The sequence below is a fragment of the Chinchilla lanigera genome, unplaced genomic scaffold, assembly GCF_000276665.1.
Source record: "Chinchilla lanigera isolate Chin_1 unplaced genomic scaffold, ChiLan1.0 scaffold00012, whole genome shotgun sequence".
In the NCBI taxonomy this organism is placed as follows: Eukaryota; Metazoa; Chordata; class Mammalia; order Rodentia; family Chinchillidae; genus Chinchilla; species Chinchilla lanigera.
The window spans coordinates 3,917,034-3,941,557 of record NW_004955413.1 but is presented as its reverse complement, the minus strand read 5'-3'; the positions used below and the strand labels follow the sequence as shown (position 1 = coordinate 3,941,557).

General features: G+C 49.0%; 1 protein-coding gene across 1 annotated transcript in view; it reads right to left on the bottom strand.

The window, feature by feature from the left end:
- Positions 1 to 17,492: 17,492 nt before the first annotated feature.
- The window catches only part of Cd9 (CD9 molecule), a 32,192-nt gene continuing 25,160 nt past the window's right edge, over positions 17,493 to 24,524 (bottom strand). Inside the window, exons 3-8 of the mRNA XM_005378756.2 lie at positions 22,867 to 22,964; positions 21,850 to 21,924; positions 20,061 to 20,159; positions 19,847 to 19,936; positions 19,197 to 19,280; positions 17,493 to 17,990 (exon numbers count right to left, since the gene is read on the bottom strand). Of these exons, the coding sequence (XP_005378813.1) occupies positions 17,925 to 17,990; positions 19,197 to 19,280; positions 19,847 to 19,936; positions 20,061 to 20,159; positions 21,850 to 21,924; positions 22,867 to 22,964 (512 nt within the window). The 3' untranslated portion in view covers positions 17,493 to 17,924. The remainder of the gene's footprint in view (positions 17,991 to 19,196; positions 19,281 to 19,846; positions 19,937 to 20,060; positions 20,160 to 21,849; positions 21,925 to 22,866; positions 22,965 to 24,524) is intronic.

Sequence of the window (24,524 nt, the reverse complement as noted above, 5' to 3'; positions counted from 1 at the left end):
CCCAGGGAATGAGATGACTGGGGCTCCATGGCGTTTTTATTTTAAAACTTTGCTATTATTATTTGGCTTTTTGAGACAGGTCTTGCTGTGTAATCTAGGCTGGCTTTGAATTCACAGTGTTATCCAGGCTGTCCTGGAATTTATAGTGATTCTCCTGGCTCAGCCTCCCAAGTACTGGGATTACAGGCATGGGCTACTCTACCCCACTCTTTGGAGTTTTAACTGTTAGTAGGGTTAAATACAGTGTAATAAACTGGGCTAAAAAGAACCGGGTGCTGTGTGCCAGTATGTAATACTCATTGGGTCTTTACCCAGGTGCTCTGATAGCTACACACCTCCTGAAATCCTTGGACTGTCTGAAGCCAGGATGTCTTTCTGTTGGTTACTGAGTTGATGATGGCTGGTGGCCCCTAGCAGCTTCAGCATGGAGTTTGGTTACCAGGAAGCCCCAGGTACGCCTGAGCATTGGAACTTTGGAGGTTACGCTGATCATCAGGAGGCTGGGGATTTAATGAGCCACCTACCTAATAAAGCCTCCGTAAAAACCTCCAAGTGGGTGACGGCACATCCCTGGAATCCCAGCATTCAGGAGGCTGAGGCAGGAAGATTGTAAGTTCAGGGCCAAGTTGGACTACAAAGTGAGACACTCCCAAAAAGTCAAACGCAAGCAAACCAAACCCTAGAGAGCAGGTTTGGAGGGTGGGCATAGAGGCTATAGAGGGCACAGAAGCCCCTCCCCAGCCTCACCTTGGCTTCTCTGTGGCTGTATACTTTGCAATAAGCTGCTAACTGCGTCTCCCTGAGGTTTCTGGCCTCTGAACCCCAAGGTGGTGGCTGAGGGAACCCTGATTGCAGCTTGTGGCTTGGAAGCCCTGGGCAAACAACTCAGGGCTTGTGACAGCGTCTGAAGGGGGAGCAGTCTTGGGGTCTGAGCCTCAACTTGTGGGGTGCTGATGCTGTCTCTGTGTAGACAGCGTCAGAATCGAATTGAATTAGAGGACCCTCAGCTGGCGCTTGCTGCAGATTCGATTGCTTCCTCTGGGTGGGGTCCCCACATACTCTGGGGTCACAGAAGTGCCCTGCTTTGTGTGTAGTGCTGAGTCTGGAGACAGACTGTGCAGGAGACAGCCTGGAGGACTGGACGCCTCCTGGCTCGTGGAGACCATAAGCTCATCCTGCTCCACCTGATCTCCTTAACATCCCGAGAGAAGCCTAAATACCATGCTCCTGTCCTGATTCCACTTCCTGACCTCCAGCGTGAGCCTGAGCCACAGGGCAGCACCAGGGTCACCTTAACAGTTGCAGTTCGGACCCTGCTGGTGGGCTTCACAGCTGTGTGGGCTTCACTGCGGTGGTCCACAGAAAGTTGAAAACACCCGCTTCCAACACGAGGGTGGAGACTTTCTGTGAATTGGACAGAGTCCTCTCAGGCGTGGCCCTACACCTTGAGACCCGAGAAAGGTCCCAATAAATACCTCAAAACCTAATGGAGAGGCTACTCTGAGTCGAACTCCTCTCTAGCTTTCTCATCTGCCCACTTTCTCTGTGGAGTGTATTTTCTTTGATCCCTGCCTTGCTTACTACTTCTGAGTGTCCTGCTCAACTCCGTGTTAGGGGTACAAACAGCCTGGATCCCATTCAAGACTGGTACTCAGTGTGGTAACCGTAGCAAGAACTGAGGCTGAGTCATTTAGGTGTTTACCTATGCGCCGGGTGGCAGTGCTCTTCCTTGCGAAGTGTAGCACTCATCCCTGATAGTTGAGTCTTGGGAGGAATTTCTTTCAGGTCATGTGACTTTCAGAGAGTCTCCCTGGAGGGCTACTAAGTGCTTCTCTCTGATGAGGCCAGGGAGGGCAGCACCATCACTGGCTGTGGGCTGTGTGTCCTGTCCTCCCACGCTGGTCCCCAGATGCTAGGACCTCCTCTCCTACTGGCCTTGATTGCTGGGACCTCTCCGCTATCCAGAGGTGTGTCCACCTGGCTCCTGCCTTACCATTTCTTCTTTCCTTTATTTTATTTTATTTTTTGGTGTGGGGACTGAACATTGAACCTCTGAGTTACATTCTCAGCTGTCTTGTCTTGTCTTGTTTTGTTTTGTGACAAGGTCTCACTGTATAGTTCAGGTTGGCCTGGAATTCACATGATCCTCCTGCCTCAGCCTTCTAAGTGCTGGGGTTACTGATCTGCTCTATGATGACTGGTGGCTTTCACAGTTTTAAACACAATTTTGGTTGTGTCTTGTTGGGAGAGCCACATCACATACCTGCCTAGGTACAAAGAAGTCTGGAAAAAGAAAAGTTCTGGCTACTACCTTGGAAAAGTAGGACTCGTTGACAGGAATTTCCCCATGCATAAAAAGGGTATTTAGAGGTGTTGGACAACAAGAAAACATGCCAAGGTCCACCACTGTGGAGCCAAGTCGGCCCTGTGGTGGGGAGAGGAGTGGATCACAGGCTCTGTCAGTCAGCATTCTGGGCTGCAGCCAACACAAGCAGGTTCTGGCCAATGTAGGCAGAGGACATTTATTGGGGACACTGGGTTCTCACAGAATCAGCAAGAGGCCAGGGTGGGAGGGGAGAACGCCGGCTTTGGTTACTGTGGGGAGATACGGGACTGGATTCCCTCATGAGCTGCACTGTAGGAGGAAATTCTCCAGAGGGAGAGTAGGAGCTGAGAGGAGAGGGGGCTGGATGCTGGGCAGGTTTGGAAAGTGACTGTCCGCTGTGCAGTGTCCGTACGCTGGTCCTTTGAGAGTCTCCTCCCCCTCCCCCTTGAATGTCCTTGTTTTCAGTTTAGTTTAGTCCAGTTCAACAATATTTTGGGCAAGCTTCTATAGATGATTAGCCAGGAAGAATCCATGGGGAGAGACCCACGGGATTGGGAGTGTAGAGGAAGTAGAGCCTCATTTTGGCTGGAGATGGATGGGGGAACTCTTCATTGAGCAGAGAGCTCTAGCTGAACTTTGGAGGAGGAGGAGGATTTTAATTGGTAGGGAAAGCAGAAAATGCACTTCTGACTGGGAGGCTGACACAGGCTAAGGTGATGTGTTAGCCGTGTGTTAGCTGAAATAACTGACTGGGAAGGAGGTTTCAGAGGTTTCAGTCAATGGTTGGTTGGCCTTATTGCTTTTGGGCTTCCTTGGTTTTGGGCTGTACAGAACAAAGTCTTGCCTTGTGGCCAGGAGAGAAAAGAGAGGAAGGGGCTGAGGTTGCATTGCCACCAGCTAGCATGGGTTCTTGCTGCAATAGAAAGGAAATCACATGTGGGCCAGTTTCAGGGCTAGAAATTTATTAATAGGAAAGAAATACAGCTGGCTTCTCCACTGACAGGAGCCCTGGAGGAGATAGCAGCAAAGCAGCTCCACAGAGAGCTCTGGGAAGGGTAACAGAGACGGCCACTCCATGGGCAGAGCAATCTGGAACAGACATTCCACTTTGATGGGGTCTTAAAAGGATGTCATCAAGTATCTCCATTAGATTGGCTACCATGCTCACTTGCGCCTGTCTCACCCAGTTTGCCTATGCATCCACCGTCTGATGTCAAGAACTACATTGGCAGTTCAGATTTTTTATTAAAGAAAAAAGACGGCTGGGGATTTAGCTCAGCGGCAAAGCACCTGCCTGGCAAGCTCAAGGTCGTGAGTTCAGTTCCTGGTACCGGAGAAAAACAAAACAAAACAAAAAAAAAATAAAGAAAGAAAAAAGAAAGGCCTAAGTTGAGGATGTAGATCAGTGTTAAAGCTTTAGTCTATGTAGCATGTCTGAGGCCCTGGATTCAAGTCCCAATATTGAAAAGGGGGGACAGAATTTTTAAATATTTGGGAAGCAAAACTAGTAAGATTTCACTATGGAATCTTTTGTGGATAATAAAAGGGAAATGAGATTAAGTGAAGGAATGCTGGTTAGAATTAATAATCGTTATGGTTTAGATTTAAAATGGCTCCCGAAGCCTCATGTGTTGGAAGGTGATTGGACCATGGGGGCCTATAGCTGACTTACTATTAGGAGGTGGGGCCTGGCTAGAAGAGGCAGGTCACTGTGGGGGGTGACCCGGAAGGGCACATCTCCCTTCTCTTTTCTCCCTTGATGCCCTGCTTCCTGGTTGCCATGAGGTGAGCAGCTTTCCTCCACCAGACCCTTCCTCCATCCCTTCCTGCCTGGGAGCTGGTTGACCATGACTGAAACATGAGCCAAAATCAACCTCTTCTTTAAGCTGTGGGTGTCTGGTAATTTCTCCCAGTGATGAGGAAAGTGACTAAGACGGTAAGAGTGAGGCCTCCATTGGAAAGCCTGGCTGTCTGTCTGGGTCCTGCTTATAACCCTCTCTTGGCTAGCTTCCTCCTGGTCAAGAGGAATGACAAGAATATTCTTGTGAGTTGTCAGGAGGATAGAACTGAGAGACAGTTGTGAACTGTCATGTCCTAGGCAGCGAGGGGCTGTCCGGGGAAACAGCCTTCTCTGCTTGACAGTGACAGTCGTGGAGTAAACAGAGGTTTGCTCCACAGTTCCCACACGGTAACCACCCATCAAGTTCAACAAATGTTCAAGTGAGAACCCGAATGGGTGGAGGAGTAGGCGGAAGAGGAGGAGGTGGAGGTGCTGTGTGTAAGCTAATCTCAAAAGAACCGCCTGGCACAGTGGCGCCTACCTGCAATTCCAGCGCTCGAGAGGCTGAGGCAGGAGGCTTACAGAGTTCAGGCCAATGTGGCAACTTAGTGAGAACCTATCACAAAAACAAGAAAAGAAAAAGTGTGATTCTGTCGCAGAAAGAAAACCAGCAGCTAAAGGTGAACAGGGACAGGGAAGGTCTTTTGGTGTGGCAAGAGTAGTACTTGGGGTTGAACCCAAGGTCTTCACACATCATTCCCCAGCTCCTCCCCACTTTTTTCTTTTTCTCTTTTGGAACAGAGTCTTGCTAAGTCACCGAACTGCCCAAGCTGATCTTGAATTTGTGATCCTCCTGCCTCAGCCTCCCAAAATGCTAGGATTACAGGCACGTACCATCACACCCAGTTTAAGGCCTACTTTTTTAAGACAATAAAATCTGAGCATGTTTAAATGCTGACTGACAGGAGCCAGTAAAGAGAGAAGTTGCAGATTTGGGCGAGAGGGGAAGGACTAAACCCAGAGCAAGGTCCCTGCAGAAGCGGAAGGTAGCCTCAGTCACCCTCGCAGGGTGACAGGAAATAGGCAAGATGGAGCAGACACTGGTAAGTGAGTGGGAGAATAGCAAGTTTGAGCTCATCCTGGGCAAGTTAGTGAGACTCTGTTTCAAAATAAAAAATAAAAAGGGCTGGAGATGTAGCTCAGTGGTACAGTGGCCCGGTTCTATCCTCAGTACAGGGGCATAAATTCTCCGATTTCTGTTTCCTATTTGTTTGATTGCTTGTTTTGAGACAGGGTCTTGCTATTAGGTTCAGGGTGGACTCAAACTCACTGTGTATCCTAGGATGACCTCAAACTCATGGTGATCCTCCTGCCTCCACAAGAGGGGGCAGATGTCTTCCTCCCCAGATGTCCTTGGCAGGGTGGGGTTTGCCGGCTCCCACAGAAGCTGGAGTGAGACAGTGTCCCAGGCCACCTAGGGCACTGCCCTCCCCAGTGCCGGCCACATGACAGGGCCATCTCCACCTGTCTAGCCTGTGGCAGGAGACAGATCCTCAGTCACCTGAGCTGCAGACTCCAGGCTCCGAACCCAAAAAACTTTGCCATTCGTTCTCCTCTGTGGCTCACGCTCAGGGAGCAGGAGGGCCTGTGGTGGGCTCTGCACTCAATCTGGTGCATGGGCCTTCTGTGCTAGGTGTACTCTGACAGCACTGTAAAGTGCATGGGACCCCTTCTAGGGGCACTTGGGGCTCTTTCAGGCACCCCCTCTGTGCTCTGAGGTGGGAAAAGTGGCAGCCTCTGAGGGCCGGAGTGCAGATTCCCAGGCTGTGGAAGCTGTGGGCCCAGAGAGTGGCGTGGGCCCCAGGCTGGGCTCTGAGCTAGAGGGCTTCAGTCCCGACTGCGCCATGCTGTGTTGGAACCACAGCAGGTGACCTCGCAGATGGGAGGGGACCTAGGAAAGGAGGGAAATGGGAGGTGAGGAAGAGCGGGAAATAAGAAGGGTTAAGATTCTATGTCATGTGCTCACTCTCCATGATGAATGTATTACGAAGGTACTAATAAAAATGAAATAAAATGAGAAGAAAAAACTAAAATCACAGGAGACCATCATTTTGGAGGAAGCTCCTCCCGGGCCAGACTTAAACTGGAGTTACTTATATTAAAGTTTCATGCCACCTGACTGAAATTAAGTTGCTATCTGACTTGTGAGAAATCAACATAGATAACAGCTGATGTTCTCAAACAGGCCAGCTGCCATAGCTGTGAAAATGAAGTTCCCTCTGCCTGAATCTCTAAGAAAAATAACAGGAGATAATCTGATGGTCACCAATAGTTTTTTTTTTTTTTTTTTTGGTTTTTCTCTGGTACCGGGAACCGAACTCACGACCTTGCGCTTGCCAGGCAGGTGCTTTTGCCGCTGAGCTAAATCCCCAGCCCCCCCAAAGTTCTTTTCCTGTTGTTCTGCTCGCTGGCCCTGCCTTCCCGGGAAGTGACTTGGAGATGACTGATCTGTGTTCTCCTGTTTCTTCTGTCCTAAGCCCTTATCTGTCTGTAGAACCAAACGCTTCTGTGCAGCCCAGCGGAACACGCTACGCATTCTAGTCTGTGGAGTCTAGGATTGTAAGGAAAGTCAATCTGAAAGCATTAAGTTCAATTTGTTGAATTTTGTCCTTTGGCATTATGTACACGCACACATACACACAGTTTTTTTGTGGTACTGGGGATGGAATCCAGGGCCTTTTGCCTAGATTTTCCCTCCTTTTTTTCTTGTTTATTTTTTTGAGGCAAGGTCTTGCTATGTAGTTCAGGCTGGCCTTGAACTCACTATGTATCCCAGATTGGCCTTGAAGTCTCAGTGATCTGCCTGCCTCAGCCTCTCTAGGTCCGGGATTACAGGTGTGTGCCACCACACCTGGCCTCCCTCCTTTTCTTGAGTTAGGGTCTTACTATATCCCCACCTACTAGGTTGGTCTAGAACTCCTGGCTCCTGTGTTTTTCCTACCTCAGCCTCCAGAGAGCCTACCTGGAGCTACAGGAGCTCACCAGCTGTCGGGCTCATCTGTTTTTTTCTATTGTCTGCATTCCCTCAGTAAAATGGGCTTTACCAGCAAGGCCTGTGTTTCACTCACTATCGCATCTCCAGTGCCAGAAACAGTGGGGCCCTCGGCAGCTACATTCCAAATGGGCTCGACTGGGTCATTATTATGCCTACTGTCAGAGGACAAAATTACAAACATTATACAATAGAATAAGTGTTCTGATGGGCCGAGCAAAGGAGGTCAGCTTTATAGACAAAAAAAAAAAAAGCCTTGAAAAAAAGCAGAAACAAAGATAAAAAGTGGGTTGGTTATTTTGAAGTTACTTTCTTTGTAAGGTTGGGATAGGGAGACAGAACAATAAGAAAATAACTGATTAGCATCAAGTTCCTTTGGGCCGTGCGTGGGTGTGTGAAGGCAGTGGGAATGTCACTGTCACGGCTACCGAAACTGGCCTGTGTAAGAAGCTTGGCTGTTATCGCTCTAATCTTGATTTCTGGAAGATCAGCTAAGCAGCTTAGTTCTAGCTGTGACCTGGCGCTTTGGTGTATGATTCCATTTCGATTCTCAGCCTGGTCCATAGGGGCTGAGTGTGGAGCTCTGTCCAAAACAGTGCCCTCCTATCATTGTTACTGAAGAGTCTGTAATCTGAATCAGAAAAAGAGGAAATGATATCACAAGAGGCAGATGTGTATCTGTTAGAGGAACACGCTTGCTTGGCAGGAAGAGATGAGGGCGTGTGATGCTTTGACTGAGCTCACGAAGGAAGGTCTCTGTTGCTGGTTCCCCTTCAACTTATCCATCTCTAGAACTGGAGTGAAGCAATGAAAAAGTGTAGGGCAGTGTTTTTCCAACCGAGTGACACAGCTCATTAGTAGAGCAGACAATGAAGTTAGTGGGTTGCAGCCATCATCTATAAACATGAAATACAACAGAGGTGCAGAGCGCGCTGCGTGCAGCAAGGGTAATTCTCTCCAGCTGAGCTTCACTCTGTGCATAAATACGTAGCAGTAGGTATTTGCATGTGAAGTGTGTGTGTGTGTGTATGTGTGTGTGTGTGTGTGGGGGGGGGTGTACTCAGCCACATGTCAGCTGGGGTCATAGACAAATAAATCCGCAAGCTACTGGCCATGAGAGACAGGGAGGAGGTCGAGGAGTGGAGAGGACTGGTCATTGGAAGGAATCTGGGTGAATGCTGGGGATTGAAACCAGGGCTTTGTGCGTGCTAAGTTCATGGTCTGCCGCTGAGCCACACCCCCAGCCCCACAGGGAGCATTTTACCATAAATCCGGGATACGCACAGACTATATAGCGACAGTGTGGAGAGGGAGATATTTTACCAGCTCAAATATCTTCCAAGCAACAGCCTGGGGTCTGCAGAGGATGGTTTCAAGTGGCCTTTACTCCTAGTTCTGAGACTTCTGACCCCACCTCTCCCTTCCCCACACCTGGCCCTGCACCTGGCTCTTTGCTCACCAGCCCAAGGCCAAGAGCCCTGGCAACCTGCCTCCATCCTGCAGGTTCTTGGCCCAGGGCCCCGGGCCAGGTTTCCTCATTCCTGCCTCTTGCTATCCCCAGAGTTGCTGTCACTGACACGTAGTCCGCAGGTCACTATTGTGTACACAGCTGTTCTCTGAGCTCTGGCTAGTTGGCGCCCTGCAGTGTGGAAGCCAGGACTTCAGAAGGTGAGGGACTTGCCCAGGGTCACTCAGGAAGTGACAGAGGCAGGAGTCGAACTCCAGTCCATCTCTGCATCCCTGGACTCCCTCATCAGCTCATGAAGTCACTCACCCAGACTACCCTTCCACAGGACGGTGAGAGCATCGTCACTCTAGCCCCACATGGCCACATGTCATGGATATGGTGTTCTCCCACAAACTGATGAGTTAGAATTTTTAAGTGGCTCCTGTCTCTGTGGAATGTGAACCCTGCACCCAGAGCTGCACTGGGGAGAGAGGAGAGGTCTCAGGAGATTACAACCAGAGGACTCGAGACCTTAGAGATTAGCCAGTTTATCCAGGATTGCCAAAGGACAAAATTGAAGCTAGTGTCACAAGGAGGGAATAAACAGCAAGACTGGAAGCAAGGAGTCAGGATCTTTGTGCTGTTGAATACTCCTAGGTCACTCCCTGTGACATTTTGAAGATTTTCTCTCTTCCTTCCTTCCTTCCTTCCTTCCCTCCTTCCTTCCTCCCTCCCTTCCTTCCTCTCTCCCTCCCTTCCTTCTGTCCTTTTTCTTTCTTTCCTTCCTTCCTTCCTTCTTTCCTTCCTTCCTTTCTTCTTTTCTTCCTTCTTTTCTTCTTTCCTTCTTTCTTTTTTTTTCTTTCCTTCTTTCTTTTCCAGGGCTGGGGATGGAATCCAGGGTCTCACCCATACTAAGCAAGTGCTCTACCACTGAGCTACATGCCCAGCTGCACTTGCAGTTTTGGGTTCTTGGTAAAATCTCTCTCTTTCCATCCTGACTGCTATAAAACCTTGGTGATTCCAGAAGACGGATGCTCTGCCTAGCAGTTTATACTTCTCATGGACTAAGATGGAAAGAGAACAACACGGGATGCATACGACCCTGGCCTACAGCAGGATGCATATGACCCTGCCTGGTGACGGTGTCCGAGCTGGCTCCAGTTGCTCGCAGGCCACATTCCTCGGGTGAGGCCAGACCCTTCTCAGCCCTGGGCCTGGGAGAATGAACCTGGTTTGCCTGATCAGATATGGTAATTCCACACCACTTGCCTTGGTTTAAGAGTAGGTGTGAGATCGATTCTGGCCAATGAGGTATGTGTGAGGAGACATTTTCTGAGGGGATTCTGAGTGTGATTTTCACTTTTCTGTTTTTTTTTTTTTTTTTCTTTTTCTCTACTAGGGGTTGAACCTAGGCCCTTTGCACTGAGCTACATCTCCAACTCTTTTTTAAAATTTTATTTTGAGACATGGTCTCACTAAATTGCCCAGGCTGGGCTAGAACTTTCAATCCTCCTATCTTAGACTCCCAGAGTACTGGGATTAGATTTAATGTTTGTCATTGTTGTTGAGACAGGGTCTTACTGTGTATTCCAGCTGGGTTTGAACTTGTAGCAATCCTCCTGCCTCAACCTCCCGAGTGTTGTTACAGGTGTATGCCACCATGCCTGACTTTGGGGTTATATTTTCATATTTACAAAAGGAGAAATGTGGGCATGGTGGTACAACCTATAACCTCAGCACTTGGGAGGCTGAGATAGGAGGATTGCAAATTCAGGGCCAGCATGGGCTAAGTAGCTAGAGTTCCATCTCAAACACAACACAACATAATGCAATGAAATAAAATAAAAAAGAGAGACAACGAAGGGACACTTTCTCTTCCAGCACTTAGATGAAGCCATTGTGCAAAAAGATGGATCTCTGAGTTGCTGCAGTCACCACAAGAGCAAAAAACTCCAGGCCAACGATGCTAACCATGACCAGCCATGGAATTCCCCTACCTCCGAACTTCCTGGGTGCGGTAGAAGTTCCTTATTTCTAAGAATCTGACTTTGGGCTTTGGTACTTGTGGCTCAGATCATCACACCCAGGGAAGGTAAAGAGCTGCATTGGGAACCTGCTGGGAAGCGCTGTAGAGAGGGAAAGAGCTGCGAGTCTCGCTGTGGTACCAGGCTGGAGGAACTCGGCGTTTAATGGAACTCAGAATACTCCTCGCTGTTTCCCTGCCTGTGCAGTCAGTACCATGGGGACGGCAGGCCTATTGTGCACGTGAGGAACAAGCTCCCCTCACTTTGATTGTGCTGATCAGATTGAGGACGGGAGGTGCAGTGAAAGCAAGACTTTAGTTTTTTATTTTGCAGGAATGGGTGGCAGCCTAGCAGGCAGGCGGGCATGGTGGGTACAGTGAGCGATTTAACCCCTAGCACACAGGTCCCTTTCCCCAGTTTCTCACTAGCTGAGGACCATGGGGGTACAATCTCCCAGGACAATGCCCAGATTTTAGGAGATACCTGTGGCCTGCTCCCTCTGCAAACATTTTGTGGGTTTAAAGGCAAATGATTAAGCCACTCTGGGTCACTTCTAATGGCCAGTACTTTTCGAACCAGAATGAGCATCGTGAAGCCATACTTTATTGACTGGTTGTCCCTCCTTTGTTTAGGGGAGCTTTTAGATGTGCGGTCTTAGTCACATCTGCAGGCTGGTAGCTTTCCACTCAGTTAAAACTTTATCTTGACTTTTTTTGAGACAGGGTTTTGCTGTGCAAGTCAACCTGGCCCTGAACTCACTTTGTAGTCTAGGCTGGCCTCGAACTCACGGCGATCCTCCTGCCTTATCCTTCCAAGTGCTGGGATTACAGGCATGTACCACCACGCCTGGCTAAAACTTTATCTTGAAAATGGACCACTCTAAGTTTCTGTTCCTTACTGTCTGGTTATCGCAGGACCCGAGAGCTCCCTTTCTTCCTTGGGTCCTCACCCCTGAGCTGGGGGATGTCCCTTACCCACCGCTCTCCCCAAGCCCTCTGCTGTGCTCCTCACTCCACTTGCGGGAAGTGGTCACCTGGTCCCTCACACATGGCAGCAGACTGGCTGGGTAGCCACTTCCAGCACCAACTGTGCCCGCCGTGGAGGGGTCTCTGCCACCAGCTCTGTGATGGGTGATGTGGCTCGAGCTGGGCCTTGAAGGGAAGGGAGACCTTGTGAGGAAGGAAGTGGGGACCTTTCAGTGGGCGGTGGTGGGGACAGGGTGAGTGGAGGTGAAGGGCAGAGCCAAAGGAGACCCAGGGGAGGGGAGCCCACATCTGGGGTTCTTTCCTTTGCATGCATGGCCAGGAATGGGATAGCTGCTCACACAGTAGCTGTAATGATAGTTTTTTGAGGAACTGTGATACTGTCGTCCAAGGTGGTTGTATTAATTTACATTCCCACAGCAGTGAGTAAGAGTTCCCTTTTCTCCACATTCTCACCAGCATTTCTATTTGGGGGGGTGGTCGGCTAACAATATTGAGCACTTTCCCATGTATTTGTTGACCATTCATGTTTCTTCTTTTTGAGGCCAGGTCCAGGTGGGAGACCCCAGCTCCTTCACAGTTGGGAGATTTTAGAAATCTCAGGTGGGGAATTCAGAGGGTAGAATCCAGAATTCCAGAATCAGCCTCTCCGGGGCCCCCAGAGGGACCCACAGCAGCTGGGACATGGCCCTTGCCCTGGTTCTGAGCCCCAGCTCTGCAGGACCTCTGGGGCTGCAAGATCCGGTAAGCAGCCTCTTCCTCCGAGTGCAGCCCTGGGCCTGGCAGCTGCTTCCCCTGCTACTCCTTCTGCACTGCCTGTGGTCCTCTCAGTGACTCTTCAGCCTGCCACACTGCTTAGCCGGCTTCCTCTATTAAATTCTCTCTGATGAATGACCTATTTTGGATTCTGTTTTCCTGGCTAGACTCTGATTATACATTGGTTATTTAACAATGTCCAATCTACTTCAATCAAAAGGAGATATAAACTCTACAATGCACAACTGTTTATGGAGAAAATGATGATGCACTGGCTTGTATCATCCGGAGCCTGATGGAACAGGACTCTGCCTGGGACAGAGACCTTGGCACTGTGTGGAAGGGTGCTTGCCTTCTTCTGCTTGGCTTTAAACTATGAGTGGCTAGCAAGTCCCTCATGGACCTGACTCCTGTGGTACCTTCTGATGCTCAGGCATCACAGGAGGGTCAGGAGCAGGGGAGGAGATGGGGAACCGCATGCTGGTAATGGAGGAAATAAGAGGACAGATGACCCAAAGAATGGTGACCACTGCATTTGGGGTTAGGCTTTTCTAGGTCTACTTGAGTAGGGAGACTGACACAAGAGATAGCAGTTGCCCTGAGTTAGTCTCTGTCTGTCTGTCTGTCTGCGTCTATCTCTGTCTCTGTCTCTCTTTCCTCTCTTTTTTTTTTTTTTTTTTTTTTGGTTTTTCTCTCTGTATAGTCCAAGCTTTTATTTTTTTTTTTTTTTTTTTTTAGACAGAGTCTCACTATGTCATTCAGATTGGCTTCACATTCAGATCATCCTGCCTCAGCCTCCTGCATGCAGGGGCTTCAGGTCTGCACCACTGCACTTGGTTTCTGAGTCTCTTTTCATCCTATGGGATTGAGTGTGCCTTCAGGAGACTCAGAGGATCCCTAACTTTAACTTGCTGAGTACCAGGTTTGCATTTCGTCTCCATTCTCCTGTCATTTCTTTCCCATGGTAGGTCCTTCACAGGTTATGAAAAGTGGATCAGACAGAATTTCTCTTTATTTCCATCCCCAAACAAAGGTAGTTGCATCAATGCAGCTTCTTCCTTCTTTCTCCTCCTCTTCTTTCTCTAATTCTCTTTCTCTTTCTTCATCGTCTTCCTTCTTCTCCTCTTCCTTCCCTCCTCTTTCTCCTTTTGTGTTTGGTTTTTAAAGACTGGGTCTCATTATGTAGTTCAGACAGATCTTAAACTCAATGTGTAGCCCCGGCTGACCCCAAACTTTTGATCCTTCTGCCTCAGCCTCCTGAGTGCCAGGATCACAGGCGTGCCCCACCATACCTGGCTTCTTTTTTTTTTTTTTTTGTGGTACTGGGAATCAAACTCAGGACCTTGTGCTTGCTAGGCAGGCACTTGTACCGCTGAGCCATATCCCCGGCCGTACCTGGCTTCTAAAATACTAAAAGACTGCTTTTTCTGCATTCCACTTTTGTGGTCAGAAGCTGCTGAAGTTTCACCATTTTCAGGGCACTCTGAAATGGAGCTAAAACTTCACCATGACCTTAATCAAAGCTGTACTGTCCCACATGTCAGGACTGTGCCTCCAGCCTGCACTCAGCTCCAAGGACAAGTTCAGGGAAGCTGCTGCCACCCGCACGGCCACAGTCTTCAGATAAATCCGGGCGCCATGCTGGAATCTGTTCAGCCTGCGTGCTGCCATCCTATAACACGCTCAGTCATCATGCACAGAGATGTTGTGCAAGGGGTGATCGAAAAATACGGTGAATGCTTCAATTAAAAAATTTCACTAAAAGGCACATTACCCTCACTCCAGACACACTTATTCCATTGTTCCCTAAGCAGTTCTGGAAGTCCTCTTTCATGAGCGTGTTTACAAAGTGTAAAAAAATATGGTGGATGCTGCTGCCAAACGCCATCCAATGGGAAAGCAGACTTGTAAAGACATTACACTGTGTCCTCATCCACCTTTTCCCCACATCACAGCATGGGTGACTTCTGGCTCTTCCCCAAAGTTAAAATGACTATGAAAGGTAAACATTTTGAATCAATTCAGGACATCCAGGCAGCCATGACCACACAACTAAAGACACTTATGAAAGAGTGGCAAGAGGAGCGGGGCGTGCTAGTGCACGCCTGTAATCCCAGCACTCAGGAGGCTGAGGCAGGAGGATCGTTGTGAGTTTGAGACCAGCCTGGGCTACAAAGTGAGCTCAAGGCCAGCCTGAACTGCATAGCAAGACCCTGTCTCAAAAAGACAAAAAGCCCCCCAAAAAACAAAAAAAGAAAGTGGCAAGAAAGATGGGATAGAGTGTGTAAGAGGTGAGGGGGAGTATTTTGACAGGGATTAATGGCAATGTGTCTTTACTGTGATACACTTAAACATATACCATTTATTTAATGACACTTCATAGATGATTTTTAAAATAAATGCTGTCATGTATGTTATACCAGCTCCAACTCACAAAGGCACTAAAGCCCAAGATTGTGCCAGCTGGATGTCACAGATGTAAACCAAACGTAGATGCATCCCTGGTGTCTCTGTTTTCCTGCCATGGGGTACTTCTTTTCTACAGGTCCCAAGCAAGGCAATGACTGTTCTTTGGCCCCTAGTTTCTCCGCATGTGAAGAAAGGAGAATAATCCCCATCTCCCAGCTCCCAGAGTGCTGCTGAGGGTCACTTGGACAGCTCATATCACAGTGAGGTCCACAGGGCTGGTCACTGTCCCTCCAGGAGCTGTTGGGACAGCTTCGCTGGCCAGAAGTTCAGGTCTGGCTCCGGGAGCTTTGCAGAGTGGTGGTGATTCCACACCGGGATGAGATTTGACCATGCCTGCATTGCCCCAAGGAAAGCAGATGGTTTGGGGAAATCCAATTTTAGAGGAAAGAAATTAAATTAGCTTTCCAGGGGCCTGGTGGCCAAGACTTGAATGGAGACAATTACATTAGCTGCTAGGGCCTCACCAGGCCAGCAGGAAGCCAGGGTGGGTGGGGCAGGAAGTTCCTGGTCACATATCCCCGGGTGGGCTCAAGTCACAGTTGAGGGGCAAGAGAGTTCTTAGCTTGGTGGAATGAAGCCCTTAGATTCCTGATGACCCCGGGCAGGGACCCACGGCCTGCAGCTGACTCTGCCATTTGACAGTTCACGTTTCTCAGATGCTCTCTGCAACTTGCATAAAATCAATGGTTGATCATATATTTCCATAACCGGAACAATAGGTAGTTTTAGATATTCAAATGGAGAAGGGATGTAGGGCCACAGCAGTAACATGACTCAAGGATGCTAACCCAGCTGATTTTTTGCATGTGTAGTAAAACATACCTAACATGGAGTTTACCTTTTTTTTTTTTTTTTTTTTTGGCAGTACTGGGGATTGAACCCAGGGCCTTCCTGCTTGAGCCTTTATTAGAGATAAGATCTAAGTCACTAAGCTTTTCAGGCTAGGCTTAAATTTGCAATCCTCCTGCCTCAGCTTCCCATAGTACCAGGTGTACAGGCATTCTCCACCACACCTGGGTGCATCAGTCAGTGGCACTAAGTATATTTTAACAGTTGCACAACCATCACCACTATGTGCTTCTACAGCTCCATTATTCCAAACAGACATTCTGTACTCATTAAAGTCTTTGTCGGTCCTCTCCCCAGCTTCTGGTTGCCTTGAATCTTTTTGTCTGTGAATTTGAATGGAATTAGAGGATGTTTGTTCTTTTCTGTCTGGTTTATTTAACTTGGCCTAACAGTAAGATTCATCCTTACGTGTCAGAACTGCATCTTTCCCAGGCTGAATATTCCACTGTGTTAATCCACCGGGTCCTTGGGTTGCGTCTACCTCTTAACTATTGTGACTCAGTTTGTTAACACGAGAGTTCCGGTTTCTGAATATAATGGCCTCAGGGACTTCTTTTCCCCCAGCACTGGGGATTACACTGGGATACATTTCCAGCCTTTTTAAAATTTATTTTGAGGCAGGGTCTCATTAAATGGCTCAGTTGTTCAGGTTGCGTTTAGTTTGTGATTCTCTTGCCTCAGCCCCCCCGGTGTGCTGTGATTATAGACGTGCGCGCCACCATGCCTGACCATTTAGGGCTATCAAAAAAAGGAGGGTGCGTCTGCAGCACAGAACAGTAGCTACATTTGTCTGAGGAACTTGTCCCTGCATACAGCATAGCATGGTCATTCTTCATCCGTTTACCCCCTCCACACTTCCTTCTCCCCTCTGTGATCCCCAACAAGTCATTCAGGGACATTTTGATTCTTCTTTCACCTTCTCTCCTTTTTTAACATTAAGAAAACTCAAAATGAATCAAGGAGTGGTAAATAAAAATAGGCTTCCTGTGCCCTGTTCTTCTCTCTCTCTGGCAGCCTCCCGCCTGGCTCCTGGACTGCCCTCTACACTACAGTGCAGGCATCTGAACTACACTTCCCAGAATCCCTCTTGCTGGGCATTCCCCTTTGAGGGCGGGCAGGGAGAGCCTTGTAGGAGGTTTGGAGGGAAGAAGACAGATCCTGGCTGGCTCTGTCTGCCAGCTTCTCCTCCTCCCAGAAGAGTGTGTGTTTAGCTCCTTGACCAAAGGCTCTGTCCCTGTAGGTCTCACACCATCAGCACCAGAGAAGACAAGGACTTGGATTTATCTATCACCATCGGGCCTAATTTGTGCTTGTAGCTCCAGCTTGTTCCTGGTCTCCCCTTAATGGGCGTTCTCATCTGTCCCTCCAGACTTCCCACAGAGACCACTTAACAAGCTCCAGTGGTCGTGGAGGGGCCAAGTCCTGTGACAAGTTCCCGCACATGCGCATCTCTGATTGAACCCTGATGGGTACACACTCATTCAGTCACTCAAAGAACAAATCATGGACAAGAACAGTGAGCCCGTGCTTGGTGCTGGGGCCCAGCAGTGAGTGGAAGGAAATTCCTGCCATCCTGGTACTCGATGTACTTTTGTGTCCCCGAGACAAAGCCCATCACTCAGCTCGTTGGGATGAGTTCTCCTACTGACAATCGTGTAACCCTGGACCGTTTCTCATCTCTCCATGACTCGATTTCTTCACTAGGAACTTCACACAAGCACAGTAAGAGTAAAGAATAGTTGAAAAACATTTGAAAATGATATAGCTCTACAGAAAATGAAGCAAAAGCCAAAAGCCAGTCCTGGATATTATCATAATCTTTTATTATGTATCAAATTGTCTTCAATATAAGTTACAACCTGATTAAATTTGATAGACATTTTTATCCACTTAAAGACAAAAAAAATTCTCCTTATGTACAATATCTTTTTGTCTAGAGTCTAGCAAATATAGTACCTTTCATTGCAGGATTTCTGCTTAACAAGCAAAAATAAACTGGAAAAAAAAAAAAAAAAAAGGCAAACCAAAACCCCCAAATCCTTCAACTATAAATGTCAATATTGAATGAAGCATTAAAATGACAAACACAGAACTTTCGTTTAGAAATGCAGAATGAATACTAATGTTAGTGGCAAAAAAAAAAAAAAAAAAACTCCCCCCTAAAATACAAAAAAAACAAAACAAAACACCCAACAATCTTCAGGGGTCAATCTTCCTGCTCGGGGAAATAAGCTGACTCTAGACCATCCCTCGGTCTCTGCGGATCGCACAGCACAAGATCATACTGAAGATCATGCCAAATATCTGCAAGACAGAAGAACGAGGACGTTTGTCTATGGGAAAGAAGGCTGGGGGGAAAGGGGATGCCAGCTGTTCAGTCCAAGGTGGGTTCCTCAGGGCCGTGAGAGTCCAATGGTACTGAACACACAGGGAGGCTGGATAACGAACGGGAAGGGCCGGTGCCCAGTCGGCAGTCAGCTGCTAACAAACTGCCCAGGCACCTCGTCTGGAGATCTTTCACAGTGACACCCGTAAATACAGAGGCTCATTCAAGTTTGGATTCCCAGAATTTCAGTAGAGCACAGGTTAGGAGCAGGAGCTGGGGATCGAACTCCGGGGCCTCCTGCATGCTAGGCGGCCAAGCGCTCTACCACTGAGCCACACCCTCAGCTGGAGGTTAGCACTTTTGCTTTCATCTTTGTGACGTGTGTGTCTAAAACTCTAAAGGGTACTAGTGTGTCGCTTTCTATAAAGCTGCTTCAAGCCTTTATTAGTTGCAGAGAAGCTGTGTGAATCACTGCTGAGAAAGAAGACAAATCTCTTTTGAGGCAGGCCTGTGAGGGACAGAGGAAGCGGGCAGTGACAGAGACTGGAGATTGGTGAGGCCAGCCACCCCTGACAGGGACAGTCCCAGTGCAGTTTCCAGCACACCCCTATCAGGAGAATGGGGTGACCCCGAAGAGTCTGGTTGGCCTTTGGTGGTTTCTAGGGGCAGATGGGCAGCAGGATAGCCTATCAGTGATACCCAGTCCTCCGACTGGCTGGGTTACCTCTGGGAGCCTTTCAAACTATGGGAGGAAGTGAAACCTCTAGAAAACTGATTTCTTGGGGCATGTGGGACACACGCTTGTGGAGCAGCTGCAATGGCAGCCCCATCCATCTGCCCTGGAACCTCAGTGTGAAGAGAATGGGTTCTGGAGACACCCGGAGTTCACACAGGCTAAAGCTTTGATCAGTGCATTCAACCTGTCCATTTCCTTTTTGTGTGGGTGCTGGAGATGGAACCCAGGGCCTTTGCACATACGAGGTCACTGTGTTACCATGAAGCCATACCCCCACCCCTCTACTTCCTAGAGGCAAAACGGAAATACTAAAGCTCCTATCTTACAGGGGTGGTGAGATTATGTTAGGTGATGAACATGCAGCATTTCAGATAGTGCCTCCAGAGCTTGTGCTCAGTAAGTGTTACCAACTTTTAAGACCAAAAACAGAAGATGACCTGCCACTCACCATCACTACAGCGATGGCAATGCCCACTGCACCAATGATGTGGAACTTGTTGTTGAAGACCTCTCTGATGGCCTCAGGGCAGGGCTGGGGGAGGCAAAGGAGATCCAGGTCACCCACAATCCCCATGCTGGGGACACCCACATGCTCCTGTCTTACACGGGGAACCCTCGTGTTTGGAGACTGGGTGTGCTCAGAGAAAGAGATGGGCTGGCTGCTGGATGAAAGGGGATCCAAGTGACACGAGAGGTGGGTCCCTAATTCCTGGGCGAGACTTGAGGAAGGAAGAGGTTTGCCTCTAGCCTCACCCACCCCCTCAGTGCTGGGCATGGAACCCAGGGACTTGTGCATGCTGGGTAGGCGCTGTCCCACTAAGCGACACCCCTGGCCCAATGGGGTCAGTTCTGATATGGCTGTAAGGTCCCTTTTATTACTTGGGAGCCTGGACAGTAGCATACAATCACAAGTCATTTCCCAAGTTTAAAACACAAGAGTCTAAGACTCAAGAGGGCCCAGGCCAGGGGAGAAGTGGGGTGGTCTCCCTGGGGCCTTTTCCACTGGAAAGGGTCTTTAGGAAGCACTCAGATGCCCATCGTTTCAGATCTGCCTGGAGTGACAAGGACAGAGCAGCAGGAGCGCCTTCCTCAGTTTACCTTGACTTTGAGGTTGTTGAGGATGCCATTATTGGGGCAGATGTCCGTGATAAACTGCTCTATGCCACCAACTATGCCACAGCAGTCCAACTGCAGAGAAAACAGGGATGGGGAGATGACTGGAAGAGGCATCCTGGCTGGGCGCAGTTGGCACCTGCCTCAGACCTCTCTGCCACCCGCCAGGAGGGCCAGGGTCCGCGCGAAGGCTGCCTACCGCTTTGTGGATGATTTTCAGCGTTTCCCGCTGGGGCTCATCCTTGTTTTTCAGCTTGGCATAGGTGTCGATGTAAAAGTCTTGGAGGCGCTTAATTACCTACAGGGGACAGACGAGCAAGGGACAGAGATGGCTTTCTCCCATACTTCTTCACATCCACCAGCTCTTCCTGTCATTGTCTTCAAGTCCTCAGCCAACAAATTCCTGTGCCTGGAAGATGTCACCCAGCAGAGCGAAGCACTAATACTGCCTTTCTAAGGGCTGCTGTGGCCCCTCCACCTCCTCCAGCCATTGTCCTTTTCTCTTGCACCTCTGCTGGGCCCTTTACCCCTATTCACTTCCTTCCCTTCTGCCTGTTAACTAAACGGAATTTCCTCCATTAAAAGAATCAAAAAGGGGGTCGGGGATATAGCTCAGTGGCATAAGCTCCCGCCTGGAAAGCATAAGGTGCTGAGTTTGACTCCCGGTACCAAAAAAAAAAAAAAAAGAAAAGAAACAAAAAGATTTTTCCTACTCCTGACCTTACTGGTTCTTCAGGCTTCTCTGTGTTTTTCTTCATGTAGGTGTGACTTTGGGCAAATTATTAAAACCTTTCTTTTTTTTTGGTACTGGGAGTTGAACACATAACCTCTCAATTGCCAGGCAAGCGCTGTGCTATGAGCTACATCCCCAGCCCAAAACCTTTCTGCACATCTCACTCTGCATCTGTACAGGGTATGGTGAGAGTCTCCATAGCTCATGGGTTATTGTGAAGACTTAAGTGAGACACTGCACATTCTGCTGTTAGCAGCGAGCCTAGTGCAGAGTGAATGTGGGAGCAGTGTTAGCTGGGATATCAAACCACGGAGGCTAAACTAAGGCCGAATTAAGGCACATCTGTCTCCTTGACCTTCACCCAACCCAATGAGCAGACCAGGCTCTGGCACTTTTCTTTCATAATTATCCCTTGCTTTTCCTACGGCTGTGGCTTTTGTTGCTTGGAAAATTTATTTTTCTTTTAAAGCAGGACTCCTGTCTCCAGGATCTCTTTTCCTCCCGCTTCCCTGGTGAACGAGACGAGACGGCCCTTCCTAAATGCTGTGCTGCTGGAATGGCCCTGGCTGGCCCCCCCTCCCGCCCCCCTCTCTGCTGCTCCCTGCAAAGTGCAAGCTCTGCTGCGCTGAGACCCTCCCCCTGCCAGGAAGTCTCCGCCACCACCCTCCTTCTTCCTGTGACCTCTCCCCAGATTCAGGGCCTGAGCCAGTGCTCCCTTCTTCACGAAGCCACAAGAGAGTCCTCTTTTTCTCGCCATCGTTCCAAATCCCATAGCACTTTCGGATATAAATCACTTCTATGACACTTGTCAAAAATCCTTTTCCCATACTAGACGGCAAAGTTCAGAGAGGGGAACCACAGCCTGGGGCTCTGTGGACTCTCCGTGACACTGCAGTTGGCTTGTGGTGGCACCTGAACACACATTTATAGATTAGAAGGAACAAGGGTGCCCTCCCCAGCAGAACGCCATTGTTTCCAGAAATTTTCCAAGAGTTGGGGGTGCTGAGTTATGAGACAAACACACAAATCTCCCCAGTGGAGAGTCCTGAACAGCCTTGAGGCTGGCACAACATCAGCAGAGGGCACAGTGTCACATACCGCCCTGGAGGAGCGAGTGTTCTGATGGCTGAAGAGTCACGCCCAGTGGCTGAAAGCCAGCCAAAGGGGCCAGCCAGAACCTTCATCTCTTCCTGGCCCCGCAACTTTCAAATCCAGATCACTGCAGGACCCAAGAGTTCATGTGGGAAAAACTTACCTCATCCTTGTGGGTAAAGCCCCAGGCGGCTGCAGCTACTTCAATACCAAATATCACCAAGAGGGAGCAAAAGAACTAGAAGGGCAAAGGAGATGGAGTGAGGCGCAATCCCAGACAACCAGTCAGAACAGCAAAGGGTATTTGGAAGAAGGAAGCATGAAGCTATCTGGGGACACACAAGGACAACCTAGAAGGGCAGAGGGATTCACATGTGGGAAGGGCACCTCTCCTGGAGCACAGTGAGGCATAGAAGCCCCAATGCTGACACTTACAGGGTGTTAGCAGTGAAAAAAGTAGGGTCGGATAGAGCTCAGCAGCACAAGCGTCTGCCTGGCAAGTGCAAGGTCCTGAATTTGATTCCCAGTACCAAAAAAAAAAAGTAACTCACAAACGCCACTAAGACTGGGGGAAACAAAGGCAGTGAATACACTCTGTGGGGTTTGAGGAAGACATTAACACATTTTGAAACAAGAAGGAGAGAAGGTAAAAGTCCCTGTGGATTCAAGGAAGAAAAGCAAACATGGTCCTCAAGAAAGGGAGAAACAATCTGGGTATGGTGGCACACACCAGTAATCCCAGCATTCAGGAGGCTGAGGCAGGAGGATTGTTGTGAGTTTGAGACTAGTCTGGGCTACAAAGTGAGCTCAAGGCCAGCCTGAATTGCATAGCAACACCCGTCTCAAAAAAAAAAAAAGAAAGGGAGAAACAAGGTCTTGGCATTTAGCTGCCTAAGGGAATAATAAGAATGGTACCAGAAAGGCAGAGGAGTGATGCCTTCCACAGGGGAGAGGCCTGGGCTGCCAAAAAGATGGCAGTTGGCTAGGGTCACAGACAAGATGGCAGCTGGCTAGGGTCAGGAGGGAGGAACACAAAAGGAGGAGGAAAGCTTTGCTATGGAGGCGTCTTCTTTATCATGCCTCACTGTGCCTGTTCTACAGATGGGGTCTGCTGGGAGGATGGGGAGGGAGTGGGGCCAGGAGTCAGACTGGCCACAGAGAATGAGGAAGGGGTACTCACCAATCCCAACATGCACTGCGACTCCTGGATAGCCCCACAGCAGCCTAAGAAACCCACCACCACCATGAGGACTCCAGCTCCAATCAGAATGTAAACTCCTGTGGGGAGGAGGAAGAGAAGGGCACACAACAGAGCCATTAGTCTGCAGGTCCAGGTTTCTCCAGTTTCTCCGTTTTTCCCCCGTGTGACTTCATGTGTCTCCCACTCTTTACCATCCTGCCTCAGGGAAGAAGTCTGCTTCCCTCACAATCAGTCTCTTCCACCTCTGCTCCTATTTCTAACCACAGGATGTGTCAGAGCACACAGGAAGATTGTGGACACCCAGATGTCCATGTTCCAGGAGGCAGCTCTGCCTGACTCTCTCAGGGCCAACCCTGTGCCAAGCTATCGAGCACGTGTGGTTAGAACACGCAGGGCACACGCTGGCAAAGGGACAACTATCTTGCTCTAGTGCAAAGGACACATATTTGGGTATCAGAAAAGTCCTTCTTCCAGTTCCACCCACAGTGTGTCCTCTGGGAAGACATATTTCCTCTCTGGGCCTCAGTTTCCTTACCTAGTAAAATTGAGGAGGCTGACTTAGAGAATCTCCTATAGCATACTAAGGAGAGGTTATAGTTGCAATGTAGTTACTCCAGATAAAGGGTGAAAAGGATCTTCCTTGCTAAGAGGAGGGTGAGAAACACCACTACTAGGCCTTCAATTGGAGAGGCTGAGGAAGAGGAAGGGAAGGGCAATTCTTCTACAATTCTTTTCTGTGCCCCAAACAATGCAAATTCCTGGGACAGGGGACACAAGGGTGCAAACCTGGCCTCGTGCATTCCATGCTACACCAAGGGGATCCCCAGAGGAGCTCATCCTAGTTATATTCTTGAGAAACCACAGCTGTCCTGCAGGGATGACCCCGTGCAGTGACTACACCTGAACACAGTGCCTTCACCCCCAAAGGTCCTGTGTGAACAACAGCAGAAGTCCCAGCATCCCCGTCTTGTAGGCACATTCTATCAAGAGCAGTCCCTCTGACGCTTAGCACGTCTGGGTTTGAATGCTCTGTGCCTGTGTAGTCACTATTTAATTTCTCTGTGCAAGGTTTTCTTAACCTGCAAAACAAGGACAGTTGGGCTGGAGGTATAGTTCTTTGGTAGAGCACCAGCTTAGCATGTGCAAGACCCTGGGTTTGATCCCCAGTGTGTCCCAGTTATACACACACACACACACACACACACACACACACACACACAAATAAGGAGGGGTGGTATCAATGTCAAGTTCAAGGTCTGTTGTGAGGGTTAAATGATATGACCCACATCCACGACCAACGCTAGCTCTTACTAATCTCAATAATCCAAGAGATAGGTAACAATTATTAATAAGCACAGCAATGGATTTTATATATTTGATGTTCTTTCCATATTGTCCCTTAACTGGGGTCAGAGAAACATCCTTCCAGGGCTGGAAATGAGTAGAGCTGTTTCCCCCACAAGACTCAACAGGATACATGACGAGACCTCTCAGCAGGTGACACAGTGACCTCACCTTACAGTGACCCTGGCGTGGGGCTGAGACAGACCTTGAGGTCCACCCACCTGCCACTGAGGCACATGGGCAGCGCCGAGCAGAGCACACAGGCGGCGTTTGTGCCTCTCCCTTCTCCCCCA